The sequence below is a fragment of the Semicossyphus pulcher genome, unplaced genomic scaffold, assembly GCF_022749685.1.
Source record: "Semicossyphus pulcher isolate SPU_LCO1_2020_fin unplaced genomic scaffold, fSemPul1.0.p SCAF_10, whole genome shotgun sequence".
Classification (NCBI taxonomy): domain Eukaryota; kingdom Metazoa; phylum Chordata; class Actinopteri; order Labriformes; family Labridae; genus Semicossyphus; species Semicossyphus pulcher.
The window spans coordinates 10245063-10263218 of NW_027211604.1; the positions used below are offsets into that span (position 1 = coordinate 10245063).

The 18156-nt window shown below is 41.6% G+C and overlaps 2 protein-coding genes across 2 annotated transcripts; one reads left to right on the forward strand and one right to left on the reverse strand.

Moving 5' to 3' along the window:
- The first annotated feature begins 212 nt into the window (after positions 1–212).
- On the forward strand, positions 213–6362 carry stk36 (serine/threonine kinase 36 (fused homolog, Drosophila)). The gene is made up of 20 exons (XM_069675301.1): positions 213–336; positions 409–549; positions 678–755; positions 837–967; positions 1055–1304; positions 1771–1864; positions 2002–2189; positions 2275–2447; positions 2538–2643; positions 2775–2906; positions 2995–3171; positions 3258–3349; positions 3460–3523; positions 3620–3730; positions 3811–3885; positions 3988–4099; positions 4187–4313; positions 4424–4604; positions 4814–5737; positions 6112–6362. Exons 1-20 carry the CDS (start codon positions 253–255, stop codon positions 6205–6207), a joined length of 3336 nt encoding a protein of 1111 aa, XP_069531402.1. The 5' UTR covers positions 213–252; the 3' UTR covers positions 6208–6362.
- An 864-nt stretch (positions 6363–7226) lies between these two features.
- On the reverse strand, positions 7227–10874 carry atf5a (activating transcription factor 5a). Its single transcript, XM_069675470.1, has 3 exons — positions 10733–10874; positions 9235–10423; positions 7227–9150 (listed from the first exon to the last, which is right to left on the reverse strand). Exons 1-3 carry the CDS (start codon positions 10872–10874, stop codon positions 8964–8966), a joined length of 1518 nt encoding a protein of 505 aa, XP_069531571.1. The 3' UTR covers positions 7227–8963.
- Positions 10875–18156: the final 7282 nt, after the last annotated feature.

Below are 18156 nucleotides of genomic sequence, written 5' to 3' on the forward strand. Positions count from 1 at the left end.
TCATTTTTGTTGTTACCATATCCAAAAAGTTGTGGCACGCAGCGGTTAGCTGTACTTGTTTCACCTAAAACTAACATTAGCTAATACAATTAGCTACAAATTATACCTTGAGGTTTTTTAAATTAAAAGTTTTGAGTTTGAATATACCTGTAATTACACAAAGAATGAAAAAAAACGCGTGTGTACAACCCTAACGGACAACTTACCGCTGTTCATCTTTCTGTCAGTTGTAAGCCAGCGTCAACCGTCGACATGAATTCGTATCATGTTTTGGAGCTGGTGGGAGAGGGCTCGTTTGGTCGAGTACACAAAGGAAGGAAAAGATTTACCGGCCAAGTAAGTTCAATAGTTTGTTAATAGGTTTGTTTAGCCACTCCGTTTTACCATCTGTGTGTCTGTGTCCATCAGGTGGTGGCTCTGAAGTTCATGCCAAAGGTGGGTCGGTCCGAAAAAGAGCTGCGAAGTCTGAAGAGGGAGATTGAGATTATGAGGGACCTTCAACATCCAAATATTGTTCAACTCTATGACAGCTTTGAGACGGAAACTGAGGTCTGTGTACTTCAATCTAAAATTGAAAACACAAACAATTAAAAAAAGTTGCTGTCACTTTAATTCTTTGATCTTTCCATTTGTGTCCATAAGCCCATGACCTATAATCCCTTATATGTCTGTAACAGGTTGTGGTTGTAACTGAGTATGCAGAGGGTCAGTTGTTCCAGATCCTTGAGGATGATGGGAACTTACCTGAGAGCCAGGTATGCATTTACAGTGACCAGAAATATTACAGTAAACAGATGTATTATGGTAAAACCATCTACTTCTCCCTTTCTTCCTAGGTCAGTGAGATCGCCTGCCAGCTGGTCTCTGCTCTGTATTACTTACACTCCCATCGCATTCTTCATCGTGACATGAAACCACAAAATATACTCTTGGGGAAAAGTGGGGTTGTGAAACTCTGTGACTTTGGGTGAGTAAATGCTGTGTATGTCTAAGAAAGTAGCTGAATCGATCATCTCCACAGAGATGAACAATATGCAATGCAATCTCACTGTAGGTTTGCTCGGGCCATGAGCGTCTCCACCTTGGTGCTGACTTCTATCAAGGGAACACCACTGTACATGTCTCCTGAGCTGGTGGAGGAGAAGCCATATGATCACACTGCTGATCTCTGGTCTCTGGGCTGCATCCTGTATGAACTCCACACGGGGGCGCCTCCGTTCTACACAAACTCCATCTTCCACCTGGTGCAGCTCATAGTGAGAGACTCAGTGAAATGGCCAGACACGATGAGCCACACCTGCACGGTAAAACATCAGTCAAGTTGTCCTGTCTCGTGTTTAGAGCAATGCAAAGATCTGCGCTGTAAAAAGATATGTTTTCTCAAACTCAGATTTAATAGTGAAAATCTAAAGCCTTATAGTTTAGTGTCACATCCAGATGTCCTAGAACCCTGCTTAATCATAGGACATTACAAGGATTTTAGGTTTTGAATCCAGTACCTCCCCGACAACCCCTAAACTATTGTAGATCATTTTGACCAGACACTAAAAACAAATGTTTTTAATGATTTGGAGTACTTTCTTGGTTTAAAAGTAATCAATATACGTTTTTTTCCCGTGTCATTTTAACACAAAAATTAAGGATATGTCCCTTTAATCCTCAGTGGTAGCTACAGGCTGCTAAAGGTGCAAACAGAGATGAGACATTAGCTGTTATGATGTCTGAAAAACAGAATCTAATCACACTGCTTATCTGAAATATCTTTTTCAGAGTTTCCTGAAAGGTTTGCTGACCAAAGATCCTCAGAAGCGTTTGTCATGGCCAGACCTGCTGCACCATCCCTTTGTTGCTGATGGGGTATTAGGTGATACTTAAAGCCCTTAATCTTGATCAAATAATTTTCAAATATTCCTGACACTTCTCTGTTTACTGAGATTATTCTGATGTCTGATGTTCTGATGATTTAAACTGCTTTATCCCCATGCTGACATCGTTGCACAGTGCTGCCAGACACCAGTGTTTTCAGCCCTCTGACAATCCCACCCAGCCCAGACGTGCTGGCACTCAAACTTCAGCAGGTGGCAGCAAAGACGGTACCCACTTCTGGAGAGAGCAGACTGTTGCGAAAGGCCCGGGAACAGGCGGAGGGAAATAACAGAGGGAGACCAGTAGGCAGTGACACTGTGAAAGTGAGTCACAAATTGAGTTTTCATTCTTAAATTTAGTTCTGTGGAGATTCATAGAAAAACTCTGTTACACTCTGTGCATTTATAGAAAAAGAAGGATGGAGTGGGAAATGAAAGGGACACCTCTGCGACGGTACCAGCATCCCAGAGAGCCAAACCAGCTTCTAGTGATGTCTCTGTTACCTCAAGTCACTCCGTCATGACAGCTGCTAGTCAAAGCCCCCACCCAAAGAAGGAAGCCTGCGTGAGATCCAAACACAGGTGTTTATCGTAGTACAGATGAAAGGTACAAAATAACACCAGAACAGACTGAGCTGTATTTGTTCATGGTTATGGGTGTTTTGTCTGCAGGGGTCAGATCAGCAGGGACTATGAACAGGAGTTCCCCTCTGTAGAGGTCGGGCCGCGGCTGGTACAGGAATGCAGTGAGAACAGTCGGACCACACCGCAGAGGGAGGTCCGTGTCTGCTGTATCTAGTGATAAAAAATTGTCCATTTTAAAATGTGGCTCGTCCATTAACATAGATTCTCTTTCAGTAGAAAAATACTATTTTACTACAGTATAAATAATTCCTTTTTTTTTTTCAGGATGTTGACAGCGAGGACTACTGGCAAAAACTGGCCCAAGAAACAGACCCAAGCAGGATCAAGCAAGAACCATTAAACCACAGTGCAGTAATACCTCCGCTTAAATCTAAGATCTTAGCTTTAAAAACTCAGGTAATTAGTTACGTTTATGTTTCAACTGAGCATATATTGATTCTACAGCAGAACACTTTACATTAAGTCTGTTTTATTGTTTGCTCAGCTTACAGGTGGTGATGTCAAAAAAGCATGGAGAATTCACCTACCACTCAAGGTATTGCGCAACCTGATTCTGACCTCTGACTCTGAGAAGTCGCACCACATCGGCTGTGAACTTGGACTGCCTCATGTCCTCTTTGACCTAATCCATGATGCCACTGAGAACTCAAATATCAACAAGGTTATACCTGCTGAATAAAACTATATTCAACATTGCATTATTCCTGCAACAGCATTCCTGACTCTCCTGTACGTTTTCTTTATCAGCAACCATGGTGCATACACGCGCTTGGAGAAATGATCGTCGTGCTTGTGATCTACTGGGAGCAGCACAGTGACTGGGTGGAAGAGGAGCAGAGGTTTGATTGTTCCTCTTTTCCTCACTAACACTAATTTTGTTTATAGTGAGTTATGATCACACATTGTGTCACTTAAATACTGCAGCTCATCATCTGTTCTCTTACTGTAGACTGGAAGAGTTTGCAAAGCCCTTTAACACAATTCTCCGTCAAAAGAACTTCATTCCTTTGGCAGTAAGTACTCATTTAAGTTAGTTCGCACTTTATATTGTGAGTGCGACATTTCACTTTTACAGTTGTGAAACAGTTGAATTGTGATCTCCTTTTCAGCCTCTGGCGGCCTCTGTTTTGTCTCTGTTTACACAACATGATGTGGACGTCCAAGTCGATATGGACACTCTCACCTCCTTGTTGAAAAACCTGCGTTTGGACTCATATGAGGTGCTGAATCTGTGAGAAAAACTGAGTATATTTGATGCAAGTTTAATGTAACTCACCATCCTTTCCCCCTTCTGTGTCAGCTCCCGCTTTCTCTTCCTTCTGGCTGGGGACTGTGTGACGGCCTCCTGTCTTTACTGCTGCACACACTCTCTGAGGTCAGACAATCACTCCAATGCAATACAAAAATGACACGGTGGATGCCATGGATTAAAACTGCCATTTTTCCAATTGTGCTTGTCTGTTTTTACTTTTAACAGCATGAAAATATCCCTGCATCTTTATGTTTGGATCCAGTGTTGTCGCTGGATCTGTGGAAAAGAATTGGTACCTCACTAGCAACACCAGACACAAACTTCTGCACAGTTAATGGTAAAAATATGTAACCAATAAGCCCATTGCATTTAAAAAAGCGTATAGTGTTTTAATAATTGTGTTCTTCTTTTCTTTGAACATCAGGGCTGTATTCCTTTCTATCCACTGCGCTGTTTGTCTTCACAAAGGATCCATACGCATGCATTCCTCTGTTTGAGAAGTGTGAATCAAAATGTGTCTACACTCTTGGCCGGCTGCTGGGCACTGACAGGTTAGTGCTCAGATTTGATCATTAACTTAGTCTTTCATTTGCACAACCGTTCTTTAATCCGCACAGCTCCATCGCCTGGAGCTAACAATAACATCTTTTATACCCTACAGTCTTCATTTGTTTGCTGGAGGCAGTCCTGGGAGACGTGATGCGGATCTGAGTCACGACAGTCTGTCTGTGTTAAGCTGCCACTTGTTGTGCTTTCCATTCGCCCTGGACCTGCCTCCACACACCATGTCCACCATCATCCAGCTGTATGACAGTTGTGGTATCGTTACCAGCCTCCTGCAGGTCAGACCCTTCCCATGATCCGATAGAGACCTTGCTGACATACATAATTCTCTGATGCAACACGGGATAACTCTTGCAGCAGGCGCTCATCAGGCAAACACACCGCTGTACATCTTAATGTCTCCTGTGAGAGCGTTGTGTTGTTTGTTGACAGCTGTTTGATCTGTGACAGGCTGTCTGGATGATTTCTGTTTTCCGTGCTTTGGCAGGTAATTCAAACTCTTCCTGCTCCGCTGCTGGAGCTGCCGCTCTCCCTGCTGAGCCGTTTGCTCCTGTGTGACCCAGAGCGCTCTGTTTCCCGCCTCAGAAAAGACGCATGTGGTTTTTTCGTGTCACCAAGGAACAACCACCTCACTGCCACTAAACACCCCGCTCCTCTAACCAGAACTGCCAGCTCTCTGCTGTCTCATTTACTGCAACTGGATGAGCTGTGGGATTCTGCTGTGGAGCTCTTGACTCTGTTGTCCCAAGTGGCCCGTTGTTCTTCCTGCCTCCAGCTTCAGCTTCAGCTGGAGGCCTCCGTGCTCCACCTGACGCTGAATCACCCTCATGAGCAGATCAGGGCGTCCACATGCAGGCTTTTAGGATATTTGGACCCATTCAGGCCCAATTCACTGCATGCTCTTAAACCCGACATTTTCAAATGTATGATTGACTGCCTTCGTGATTCCTGTATGTCTGTCCGGCGGATGGCTTGCAGGGCTGTGGGGAACTGGTTGGGACACGTTGCAGCAGGGTTTAAAATGGGAAGGTACAATGAAAGGGGCAGTGACACTGCAGGGTGGGCCAAAGAGGAGGAACACAATTGTCCACACAGTGAAGCAGCAGGAGATTTGGCTACTATAGCAGAACAGGCGGTGGACGATGAGGAGGTGAGCAGGTGGACGGAGGAAGCCAAGAGGATGGTGGCCATGTTGGCTTCTCTGATCTCTGACCCAGATGCCCTCACACGTCGTCACTGCTGTGCAGCCCTGGGAAACCTGTTAAATGTTGATGGTGTTGTAACTTTGTTGTTGGAGGAAGACGTGTCCAACTTACTCCTAAAAGCTGCGTGCAGTGACTCCCACAATGCAGTGAGACAAGCTGCCATAGCAACCCTGCGCCTGTACAGCGAGCAGGATCCAATACGCCAGGTAATGAAATGAACGGGAGAGCAGATGTCGACATTACAATGAGTCTGTTTCTGTTGTCATCGTTTAGTTTTAAATACCTTTTTGTAATTGTTATGTGTTATACAATTACAACTGGTGTGCTACAGGAGTGTTAGCTTCTTAATGGAAGGAAACAGTTCACACTGTTTCCTTTTAATGACTTGGTTTTCCTACTGAAGTCTTGCCTTAGGCTCCGTCATTCTTTTATATACGTGTGTTAACTGGTCATAATAAAATCCATTTTCTTTCCTGGCTCTGTACAATAATAACTAAATTAGTCACACCTCTGTTAATGTGCTGGTACTTTAAGTATGTATACCTTTTCTTTAAAACACTTCTTTTGTCTTTCTTTGCAGGTCTTAATATCCCTGAATGCCCGTAAGAACCTTCTCCAGGCTTCACAGCATGCGCCTCCACAGTGCGGCTATCAGCAGCTTATTGATCAGCTGTGAGAGGGGTCTGTTCACTGTGAATGTGAGCAGGTTTAAATCTCACCTGTAAAAAATTCTTGTCTTTCTTTTATGATACTACTTCCTCCTGTCATAAGCACTGCTTGGGGATTAAATGGAATTATCAAGTGTCATTTTACAGTGAACAGTGAATAGATCAAAACAATATGGGGCAAAAAAGGAAACTTTTCTCAATGATCTTTGTTGTCGACACTGATTTAGTAGTTTTTTGTTTTTAAATAAAATATTTTGTCCCTGCTGTTTTCTGATCTTTTATTGCGTGACTACACTTGTTTAAATTTCATTCGAAAAGACACGATGTAGCTGTCATCGAAATGACAAAGAGGCGACGGCGGATTTTCTTTGCAGGTCAGGAGGAGATTTTCTTTTTACTTTTCCTCGTCCCCGGAACCAATAATGTAAAGTCGTCATGAGCGAGAGAAATACATTTTGTATCAGACATGTCTCGCTACTTTCACAGCAGCAAATGTTGTATTTTTTGTACGTTTTGGTTGTTTTCAGGTTTAGCGCACGTTATTGATTTAAAGAGAAACGTGGAAGTTGTGCCGATTTTAAAGACATTTCATTTACGGGTAAAGTGAGAATTTGGGCCTACATGACTAAAATGTATTGAACTATCGGGCCAATAATTTTTAGAGGAACACTTTTCGGGAAGTTTAACATTGAATTGTTCATTCCTATTTAAATTCTGCAGCCTTTTTTGTTTAGGTTTTTCCTAATAATTTTGTTGGACCTGTTTCTTTGCCGAGGAATCGAATGAAAAGGGAGCGTATGTCTGCGTCAATCGGAACCCTGGTGTTTTGGACTTTGTCAATAACAAGATGTATTACATTCAAAAAGGCAGAACGCGGTATAAAACACACTTCTCAAGACCGCATGTTTTTTAAAATCAAAGTCGGTGAAGGCAGAAATCATTTCAAGCCAACTCGGAGGGAAACGCCTGAAAAAACACAACGGACTGCGCTGATGACACTTTATTTTTTATAAGGAAAAAAGTTGACGTCACACAGAGGAAATGTGCATTTGTGGTTAAATGAAATTACAGAGCGTTGTAATGTGCTTTCACTTCACATTTTTGGTTTAAACAATCGGAGCTGATAGTACACCGCAGGGGGCTCAAACAATGTGACATGATATTCTTTCAAAACTGAACAAACAATATGAATAAATGTCTGTCATGTCATGAGTCAGCGTTCAAATCCAAGATTGTCTTGAAATAAATATGCATAGAAAATAATCTACCCTCGGTTTAGGCATGTTGAACAGTAACAGTGGAAGTTATTTGCTTAGCAAGAAAAAACTAATTGGAAAATAATTCAGACATTATCCTCTTACACCAAAGCTAACACTGCTAAAGCCTTTACAAATAATCTAATGAGATTTTCTCTGTGTAGATTCTACAAAGAAAAGGCGAACACACTCCACTCCCTGAACATACAAAAGTTGTTAGAAATTAGTGCAGATCAGCCTGAGGCCTAGAAAACTTATTGCCTTAACAAGCAGTTTAGAGAAAGAGTCCCGACTTGTTCTGAAATTCTACATTTTCTATTCCAAGAGAGAGAAAAACATGCAGAGAGAAGCTGCTAAATCTCCACTATAGTTACAATATTTGTACAGAAGGAAAACCTTTTGTGTTTACATCAGGAAAACCCGCAGCAGTGAAATCTTCACCATGTAAAATAAAAGAGAACTCTGTAGTAACTCTCCTGCCGTAAATAATCCACTGATATTGTAGCACTGGAGGACAAATTGCATATCCTGAGCTGCAAAATAGATTGTAATATTTGCAATATGCAATGGAAGAAAATTTTACAAATTGCCACAAAACAATAAAAATGTCAGTATCCACATTCAAAACAGTGCAAATGATAAATTAGTTCTTTTTTAGTCACAGATTCTATAAATTTAACCAAAAACAGTTGATATGTTATATTAAAGGTAATGCAAATATTAGGAAAATAAAAAACAAAAGTTTCTAACAAAGCAGGGTAACATTTTGACATTTTGAAAGAAAAAAGGAACTTCATGTTTTAACATTGTCCTGAACTTTAATCAAAGTATTTGTAATAATATTAAAATAATAAAATGCTGTATTTTGCTCGTATGTATATCAGCGGTTATTTCCGTGATTGTAAAGTCAATACATCTTCTACCACAATTTAAATTTTTTTTTAAATATTCAAAGTATTTGAAATCACATCAGCTGTTCAAGGGAGGCTGGAAATGATCATCTAAAATATTTGGTTTTAACGATGTTTTCAAAAAGAAATATTGCTGTTTCACATGATGACACCAATAACACATTTGACTATTTCTGCTTGATTGAACAGGATGATACAATAACTGAAAATAAAATTGTAAATAATAAAAACACAACATTCTATTGCTGACATCAATCGCAATGTAAGGCTGTTAAAAATATTAAACCTGCAGAATAAATAACAGAACTTCAGAAAGAACCCATTTAAATCCACGCAGTGCGAGTTGTATTGAAAATGATTGTCATTTAAAGCATTGCAACGCCACAGTGCAGGCTCAAGTGATTAGAGTTGCAAAAGCAATGGAAGCATCGGATCGAGTGTTGATTGAAAAAGTCGAAAATAATTTACGTTAGCCAAGCATGCATTTACCCCGCCCGCCATGAAATAAAAAAATTCAACATTCAATTCTGGACAATCTTAAAGACACAAACATGTTCCCTGTTCCGCCTCTTTGAATGTACTTGCAGGAGTTTGGTGTTACGCTGTTGTGTCCTGCTTGAGCCTTTGGCTGCGGGCCTTGTAAACTTCAATCAGCAGGTCTTTGACATATTGGATTTCACGTTCTACCGACTCTGCCTTGTCCCGGAGCTCACGGTTCCTCCCTTCAAGGCAATGCAACTGTTCCTCCAGCGAGTCAAGCTCCGCCCTTTTTCGCTGGCGATACCTGAACAAAGTAAAAAAAAAAAATTAGATTTTTGGAATCAACTTGAAAGTTGTTTTTCATAAAGCAGAAACTAAAATGTTGTACCTGTGAGCGGCAGTTTTGTTCTGATCTCTCTTCTTCTGTTTGCGCTCTCCGCCTTCACCTGGAACGATGTCCACTTCGTATTTCACAGCACAGTGGTCTTCCTTCAGCCTACACGCCTGTCTGTGCCCTGAAGACTCCAAGTTCAGACTCTCCCTCGCCATTAAGAGACATTCTGGACCCTGATCTTCCAGGAAGTTACAGTGTAAATCATGCTGCGCTATCTGCAGACTCTCTGACTTCACCTGCTCGTTGATGTTGTCTAAGAAGCTGTGATAGGCCTCGGACTGTGGTGTTGCTGGAAGATAACAACCTTCACTGCTCTCTGATTTCCAAGACACGCTGGCTTTAGTCACCTCCACACTAGTCTTGATACTATTGAGCACCTCGTTGTTTGCCGTGCCTGCGCTGACCTCCCTCATGCTATACATCAGCAGGTCCTCTTTCTTATGTTGGACGTCAAGAGATCCACCAAAGCCAAAACCACCACCGACAACCTTCGCACCACCAATAACATCTTGACTGAAGCAGCAGTTTTTCTCTTCTTTTGGAAGAACGGCACATCGTCTGACCTCGACTGCACTACCCAGACAGTAGCTTTTCCCTACCAGCTGCTCGTCTTCTGCACAGCCGTAGCTACCTGTGTGTGTCACCGCTGAGTTACCTGAGTTACTTCCTTTGGAACTCAACAAACTGTTATCATAGCCGTCACTGAACCTCACACCGTCAGGGACTCTTTTCCTACCACACCCACTGGGGCGACTGCAGCTATACGGGGCGTGTCTGGGAATTTTGGATCGCCCAATGGGCCCGCCACAGATACTCAGCAAGTCCAGTTCCCCGGTTGCTAGGGTAACAAGGAGTGGGCTTGATTCCGATTGGCTGGATGTGGAGTATGATGCGTATGGCAGCTGAGTGAACGGCTGAGGACCCGCCGGCAGTGGACCCCTGTCGCATTTTCCCAGCCTCGGCCCTTTCTCCGGCAGTGGTTCAGACAGGAAGTAGTCCTCCAGTTGGGCGAGTTCCTCTTGCAGCAGAGAGGTCATGACCTCCAAGTCAGAGGGCACCTGGATATCATTGTGAAGGGGTGAAGGGGGAAGGGAGGCATTGGTGGAGGAGGGAGGGGAAGGAGGGTTTGGGAGGTACGAGGAGAAATCCACTTCTTCCGTCATCCAGTCAGTGATACCATCACCTATGGAGGAGAGAAATAAATGTTACGTTACGAGTTGTTTCATGGAGAAAAAAATTACAGCTACACAATACCGTTCATGCAACGTATACATAAAATATCAGTCATCCCACATTAGCAGTTTTCTAAAGGCAGAATCGGATTAATAACAGTAAATGCAAAGAAAGATTTTCTTTAAATAAAGTTGTAGCATATCGATATATCAGACGTAGCTAGTTTATTACTTACTGTTCAGGAAGGACGAATGTGCTGCAGTGCCGAGCCCACCTGAAATGGGGAAAAATATAAAAAAGCGTGCTCGCTGCAACTCACCAATTAAGTGCTGACTCTCCTCTGACACCTCCCCCCTGCACCCCTGTGATTGGCTGTGGTTAGCCTGTGGGTGAGAGAGAGCGAGGGGGTCTGCCGGGCAGACACGAAGTCTCTTCCAAACAGGAGCTGATGTTGCCATCATTTTGTCTGCTGGTGCTTTGATTCAGTCCAAGTCCAAGCATATGCTGAGAGCAAGCAGGGTCTGACAGATGGGCCACAGAGAGCAGGGCTGGGTGAGCATAATGAAACCTGGAGGGCAAACACAAACAGGGATCAGAGATGCGCCGCTAATAACATACAACTTTTTCAGTCGACTGAACGGATCAGGAATATCCCTCCTGCTGCCCTCAGCAAGTTTCTCAACAAGACTCGTATGTTGATGGAGGAGCTACAATGAAAAAACACCAGCAGACATCACGCAGGAATCATGGGGTTGTCAGCAATATGTCACCAACCCTCAAAAACATGCACCTTTTAAATCATATCAATACACAATAAAAATAATAATAGAGTTTAAACCAACTAATTAATAAACTAACCCTCAGAACTGGTAGTCTATGATACAGAAATGAGAGCTGTGTCCTTTGGGCTTTAACCAGCCTCAAAGCAAAATGCACTTGACTCCTCAAAACACGTGGGACTTAGTGACGCTGTCAGGGGCCAAACTGTTGTCAAGAAGCACCAGAGTAAGTCTCTGTGTGAGTCACTCTGATCATTAAACAGGATTAATGCAGATCAGCTGCTCTAAATCTCTTGCTCTTTTTAAAGTAATCACCTTTGCTTAATCACTTAAAAAGATTGGCAGGCTAGGTGACAATAATCTTAAATGAAAACCTGACAAAAGGACAAAATAAGCCATCTCCGGCTTACAGAGCATACACATTCACAAGAAATATAAGTTAGCATCATAGCAGCTCAAAGTTACAAATCTATCTAATGTTTACCCGTAACACAGCAGCCAAAACAGCCTAAAACCTGAAGGATCGTCTTTGAAAAGCATGAAATATTCAAGCAGTAGTCTATAAAAGGCATTTAAATGAAAGAAATTGTATAAAACTGAGAAACCAGACAAGACACGTAAAAACACAGGCAGGCGGATATAACAGACTGCACGAGCACAAAAACAAACTTGACACAGTAGTAGAGAGAGTTTGACTTACTCCATTATTGCAGAGAAATGTAGAGCTCTTGGGGGTGCGTTGCTAAAGCAAAGCACGGCTTCTTTTCGGGTCCAACTACTAAACGAGTTCAAAGAGCCATGTTTTAGCTCGGAATATCCGGGACAGCGCAAACAAGGACGAGTTGTTGCTTTGTTGTGGTCGACCTGTAAACTGAGGAGCAGCATAATTGTGAGAAAGCATCAGTTCATTCACACCTAGCAACCAGCTGCGTCACCAGGACAAACCGTGCTGCTCAGTGTAGATCCCTCCGCCCCCTCCTACTGCGCGTGGCACCGAAGGACATCCCACAAACTTAATACTCCGCTCCCTTACAATAGATAGTAAGAGAGAGTTTGTTCTTTCAAAAGTAATACGACCAATTAATGTAGAATTAACAGCAAATGAAAATGAAAGACATACTCGTATATAAAGGCAACCTGTGTTAATATATATTAACAAAATTAGGAAATACATCTGTGCAAAGAAGTTACACGTTCATTAAAAAAAACGTGGGGAGATGCTTGTTTGTCAACGCCAATTAAAAAATAAAATATCGAAGAAAAGAAGAAATAACAAGTGGGTTCGACTCGTATAAGTGTCGATATGTCACTATAGTACTCTAACTATTCACATTACTGTAACGCAGTATACCTCACTGTTATTTCCACAGCCCGTTGTTGCTATAGTGACGGGGTTGTGCTGCTAGTTGATATTCAGACGTACACCGCTGTTTAGATGTCTGACCATTACCTGTACCTAACTGAACACAGATGTAAACCACAAACCAATACAATCCGCAGACTTAACTCTACTTTATGGCTTGGTATTGTTTAGGAGGGGGACTATTTGATTCACAACGCACTTTGTTTTTCAGTTAGCACTCTGTTGCATCTCCGTTGCATCAGTGGTCCATGCTGAGAGCGATTGGCTGCGCGTGCTCAGACTGCCGTGTCGTCATTGGTTGGAATCGGCTTCATGTGAAATTTTATTGGTCGCTGGTCGGCAAGGCACAGCGTCACTATGTTGTTATCTTTTTTTTTCCTACAGTGCAGACTGTGCACATGTTTGAGGTAAACAAACCGGGTGTGGATACCTGCGCTGCAGTTTTTAAAGCTGAAAAAGCTCAGACTTTTGGTGTCAGCCAGCTCATTCATATAATGTAAAACAGAATCAAGTCCTTGAAGAAAAAGTGTCTAATTATACAATTAAAAATCTATATGAAAGTTAATACCATTTATTACAAGATTTACTATATATCTAGCCTATAATGGGAATCCATATTGACATCATATGGATGCTACAAGGGCATATTGTTTTGAAAATATTCTATTATAATATGGCAAATCATTTTCATGTTTAAAACTTATTTTATCATTAGCTGTCAGCTCATATGGGTATACTTCAGCAGGGCACTGTTTGTTGAAATTACACTTAGGCTACATTACAGAGTTAAAGAATAATTTAAGATGAAGATGAATCATTCACTCTTTGTTGTTGACAGTTTTCTTAATATACTCTGAGAATCTTTATTTTCATGGCTAATTTGCTGAGACAGCTGCCACAACCAAATTAATTTACTGTTAATGACTGTCAATAGCAATAACTCGAGTTGTAAAGCTTTGTTTTTCTCCTTTCAGCAAATCCCGACGCTGAGTGAATGTGCTGTTCTCCTGTTGCTATAGTAATAGCGGACACTGCCCCCTATTTTAGACTTGTTTTCTGGTTGCTGTTGCCATGGGATTTGCATCTCTCTCTCTCCCTCCCTCTCTCTCTCTCTCTCTCTCTCACCTACCTGCTGTTTTTCTTCCACCTCACCTCTGTTTGTGCAACCCCTCCCTCTCCAAACAGTTCCTCTATCTGATTTGCTGAGTTGCTTCTCTGTGACATTATACTTTTTGCCAAAACCAATTGGCTTGTTTCCAGCTCTGCTGAATTTGCATATTGACGGTACACTAATGTCTTGACTCCGATGGATCTGTCCACAGAACAGCATGTCTGTGTATTGAATAAAAGTCTGAAAACATCTGACTTTAATTGATTGCACACAGTCACATTACTCCCACACAAAGGGAAACATGTCCTTTGAGAAGTACAGAAAGTCTTTATGTGTATTTAATTGAAGTCAAATGTTGAGTAGGACTCTGATATACACAAGTCCATCTGTGTTAATCTGAGTCATTTAAAGGGACAGTCCTGTTACAGCGCAGCTATTCAGCAAAAAGTCCACCTAGGTGTAGCTGCCATATGAGTGGAGCTGGGAGAGATTTGTAGAGAAGCAACCTGATGCAATCTAGATAAATGTAGTTGTAATGGAGACCAGATTGAGATAGTAGAAGCTGGTGAAGTTGGAGGGTCTCCCAGGAAATCGCTGACAGCCCTCTCTGTCGGTATTAATTGGTCCACCGAGAGCTTCCTGTTTGCGCTTCATGAGAGAATCCAAGGTGCTTCTCATGACAGCACTGCTGCATTTCCATGTCGTCTACAATATTAAGTACATTTCCCCTTTGTCATTATATAGGAAAAAAGTCCTTAAAGCACCTAAAGCCTCCTGACACCCTGCGTCCTCATATGGGAACATTACGTTTTGGCTTTACAGCAGCATAATATTTAATTCTGCGAAACTTAGACCCGTTGGTCTCATTCATGGACACTTTGTCCATCACCCTGTGGTCACAAAAGCAAATTACACTGATCAGTGTACATTCAAGATGGCCGTGATCCCGACCAAAATGTGTTACAGTCGGTCTCTACAGAAAACTCAACCAGGTACAAAACCTCTTCAGATCTTACGATTGAAACTTGTTTATTTAATGCGTAACAGTTGTAGCTTGATATGGCAGACAAATTTTATCAATAGCAACAAGCTACAACAACGTTACGACAGAACTCACATGAGGACATTGGGACTTTTTCAATGTAACACAAAGACAATTCTTAGGTTTTATTCTTATTAGGTCCTATTAATCCCCAAAGGGTAGGTGAAATTAAGAATACATACCAAACAAAAGCTCGGGTCTCAGGAGGTTAAGTCTCTCTCTTGGTTTTGGTTATTCAACAGGCTCGGTGTCTCACAGCTAAATCAGGATAAGCTGAATTTTCCAGGTTGTAAAGACGACCAAACCAAACGTAACAACTGTTAATAAAGAGAAACTGGACTTTTGATTTATTTGAGATGTTTGTACAGTAATCAGTTTCTATGCCGAGACAAGGCGGTCCATCAGTTGACATACAAATCATTGTCTGAATATCGTGCATGAGCCGAGAAGTCAGAAAAGTCAATGCTGCATGCCAAGTGCACGTATGGCACGTTAGTGAAGGTTTCACCATCATTTCATCATCATCTCTCTCAGAATTTATTGTCCTCAACTTTTGCCCCTCTTTGAACATACGATGAAAACATGGGATTCAAGTTACAACTTGTGAATGGGCGCCTCTCAGAGGGGATTTGTGGATGTGTTTGTGTGTGTTCAGCTTACAAATCACCCCATTTGTTTCTGTGTTTGGCATTAAAACAGATAATCAGGTCTCCTAAAAGTGACAGGCGGAATATAATTTCCAATCATGAATGCTATCAGGGCTATTTGCATTCAGCCATGACAGATCTAAAGCAGTCAGTCACAGGGTTGTTTATTTACTATTCCTCAAGGACTTCATGGTAAATTAGAGGTGTCGGATGTAAAGGACGACGGCTTCTGTTTTGTCCTCCGCTGGGATGTGACAGCTTTTAGGAGATCTCTCCAAACTCCCTGTAACTGACAGCGTGCCGGGCCAACAAAGCTCAGTGGATACCGACCTGGCATGAAAGAACTCCACACCGTAAGAGTTTACTTCTTATCATCAGGCTGATGAATTTGGCGTAAGTTGTGGATGAAAAACACGTAAAATAAAAGCCATGGAGGCCAAACTCACATTCAAACTTACAGATAAAGTGATTAAAACCAGAACAAAAACAGGAGAATAAACATTGCGAAGGGTTGTTTGGAAAGAGGGAAGGGTTTACTGATTTTTACTGTCCGTGCATCACTTCTAAATTTTAGCTCTTTAAGCTAACACATCCCCCGTGGCTCCTCGTGTCATTCACAGCACTCAGACTGCAAAACCAAGTGGCCCCCGGAGTCTCAGCGTCTGTCACCTTTGAGGCTTTACACAACCAATATTCATTCAGGCCACACGCCTTCTGCTGAACTCAACTGTCACTCAGCTTTAATTTATTTTGACACTGAACTTTAAATTAGAATTTATCTGTTTGAAACTGCTGGCTTTGATGTACGAGCACATTTGTATTCCCTGTTATTCATCAGTTTATTTTCACGTTATGTTTTAGTCAGTTGGCTGATGCTTTTATTCATCATGGCTTGGATCTGATTCCTTCTTCACTGAACTTTCAAGCAAACAAATTGACAGAAAAGGTCAAAGGTCATGGTGCCCATACAATGTTGCACAGAAGGATCACAGAAGAAATGTTAAAACAGAGTGTTATAAAGTGTGCAAACCCGCAAAATGATTTGTTTTGATTAAGAGGAAGGTGTACATTCCTCTCAAACATAATTGTACATAATAATTGTAAAATATGTGTGAATTAAACTTCATGATTTCTTTTATTTTCTGTTTGAATTTATGATAAAATGGGGTGTTTTCATTATTTATTCCTTTTAAAATGGCCGCTTGTGCTTTGAGTTCAGTATTTTTCCTTTGTTCACTCATGCTTAAGTGTAATCAACTCCTGGAGAGGTGAGATTAAGTTCACCTGTGGTCAAGATGGCACTGATTACAGAGGTCACCTGTGATTGGCCTAAAAGCAAGATATAAAAGGTGTGTGAAATCAAGTGTTGGATTGATGTGTGTCAGTTTGGAGGTGAGGGCTATGAGGAGAGCCTGTGTTTTCTGTTTGAATAACCTCCATTTCTTTTGTCTCTACAGAGGACACTTAATGATGATGTTTGATATTTGATTGATAATGATTTTGCTTGTCTGGATGGCCTGAATAAATCTACACCTCGAGTGGTAAATCGTCAACCTGGTTTTGAATCCTTTTTTTTGTCTCACTCACACTGCCTGTCATCCAGAAGCGTAACACAGAGCTAATGTTAAAGCAGCTAAAAGGTACTTTTATTTTGTGTCTTATTCAGTCCTTATCTCTTTACTGATCCTGTCCTGTACGTGTGTGTGCAGTATTCTCCAAATAAAATCTCCTCCTTCTTCCTTTTGACAGTCTGAGGTGCGGCTCACTGTAAAACTTTGGTATTTCCTTATTTTTTTTTAAGGTAACTTTTATGGCTTTTGCCTTTATTATAGGACAGCTGAAGAGAGAGAGGAACTGTTTGGAGTAGAGAGTGGGGGATGACATGCACCAAATGATCGGCAGATCGGGAGTCGAGCCTGCAATCAGTGCGCTGAGGTCTGTAACCTCTGTGCAGTGGGCGCTGACTCTACCAACTGAGCTAAACCAAAGGCCTTTTCTGTCTGTGTGCTGTTATACGACCTGTTGACAACTGAAACAGGCATTAAAGATACTATGAACAGCTCGCTTTTGAAGGTCATATAGAGGCATCTGTTTTAAGTGTTTCATAACCAGTTAAAAACTCTACATAATAAAGCAATAGCCAATCGTTTTCTAATAACTTCACTTACTTACACATGCAGCTTTATTATATATATTTCAAATTGCATGGATAGAATTAGGATTGAACACACACAATAAAACACTTGAAACCGCTTCATTGTTATAGCTGGTATTACTTCAATAAAAAGGATAATATCTCACACTGGGGTGCAGCTGTGGTTCATACAATCTATATTTTCGCCGGCCTCATTAGGTCATCGTGCTGCGCTTTACTTGTTCTCCCCTCTGGATATTTTTCACACATCATTGTTGTGCTTGCCATGAAACATGAAAACATGTTTCTTTTATTGTAACATAATGAAGTGTATATTTTGTGTGTCCTGTTTTGAATGAACGCCTGTCATTTTAGTTGCCTTCAAAGAGAGTGAGGAGGATTTGTTCAAAGCCGTAAACATTAAGAGGGGAACTTTCACTTGTGTATCAGATGCATTTAGTGAAGCTTCTTTCATCTTCTATGTATCTGTGAGTGTGTGTGTGTGTGTGTGTGTGTGTGTGTGTGTTTGTGTGTGTGTGTGTGTGCGTGCGCATGTTCGGGGTTGGGTTTGAGAATTTCCTCTTTAATCTCCTAAATTACCGTGAACTCACATGCGGATATGAAAACGTATAAATTACAAATGTCTGCGCTGAAATTGTGTGAAGGA

Bases quoted from the DNA above. Each gene is read 5' to 3' on its own strand.
- atf5a (XM_069675470.1), bottom strand. From the start codon at position 10,874: ATGATGGCAACATCAGCTCCTGTTTGGAAGAGACTTCGTGTCTGCCCG. The intron at 10,424-10,732 runs GTGAGTTGCAGC...TCTCCTCCATAG, and splicing joins GGAGAGTCAGCACTTAATTG to GTGATGGTATCACTGACTGG. The intron at 9,151-9,234 runs GTACAACATTTT...TACTTTGTTCAG, and splicing joins AACAAAACTGCCGCTCACAG to GTATCGCCAGCGAAAAAGGG.
- stk36 (XM_069675301.1), top strand. From the start codon at position 253: ATGAATTCGTATCATGTTTTGGAGCTGGTGGGAGAGGGCTCGTTTGGT. The intron at 1,865-2,001 runs GTGATACTTAAA...ATCGTTGCACAG, and splicing joins TGTTGCTGATGGGGTATTAG to TGCTGCCAGACACCAGTGTT. The intron at 4,100-4,186 runs GTAAAAATATGT...TTTGAACATCAG, and splicing joins AAACTTCTGCACAGTTAATG to GGCTGTATTCCTTTCTATCC.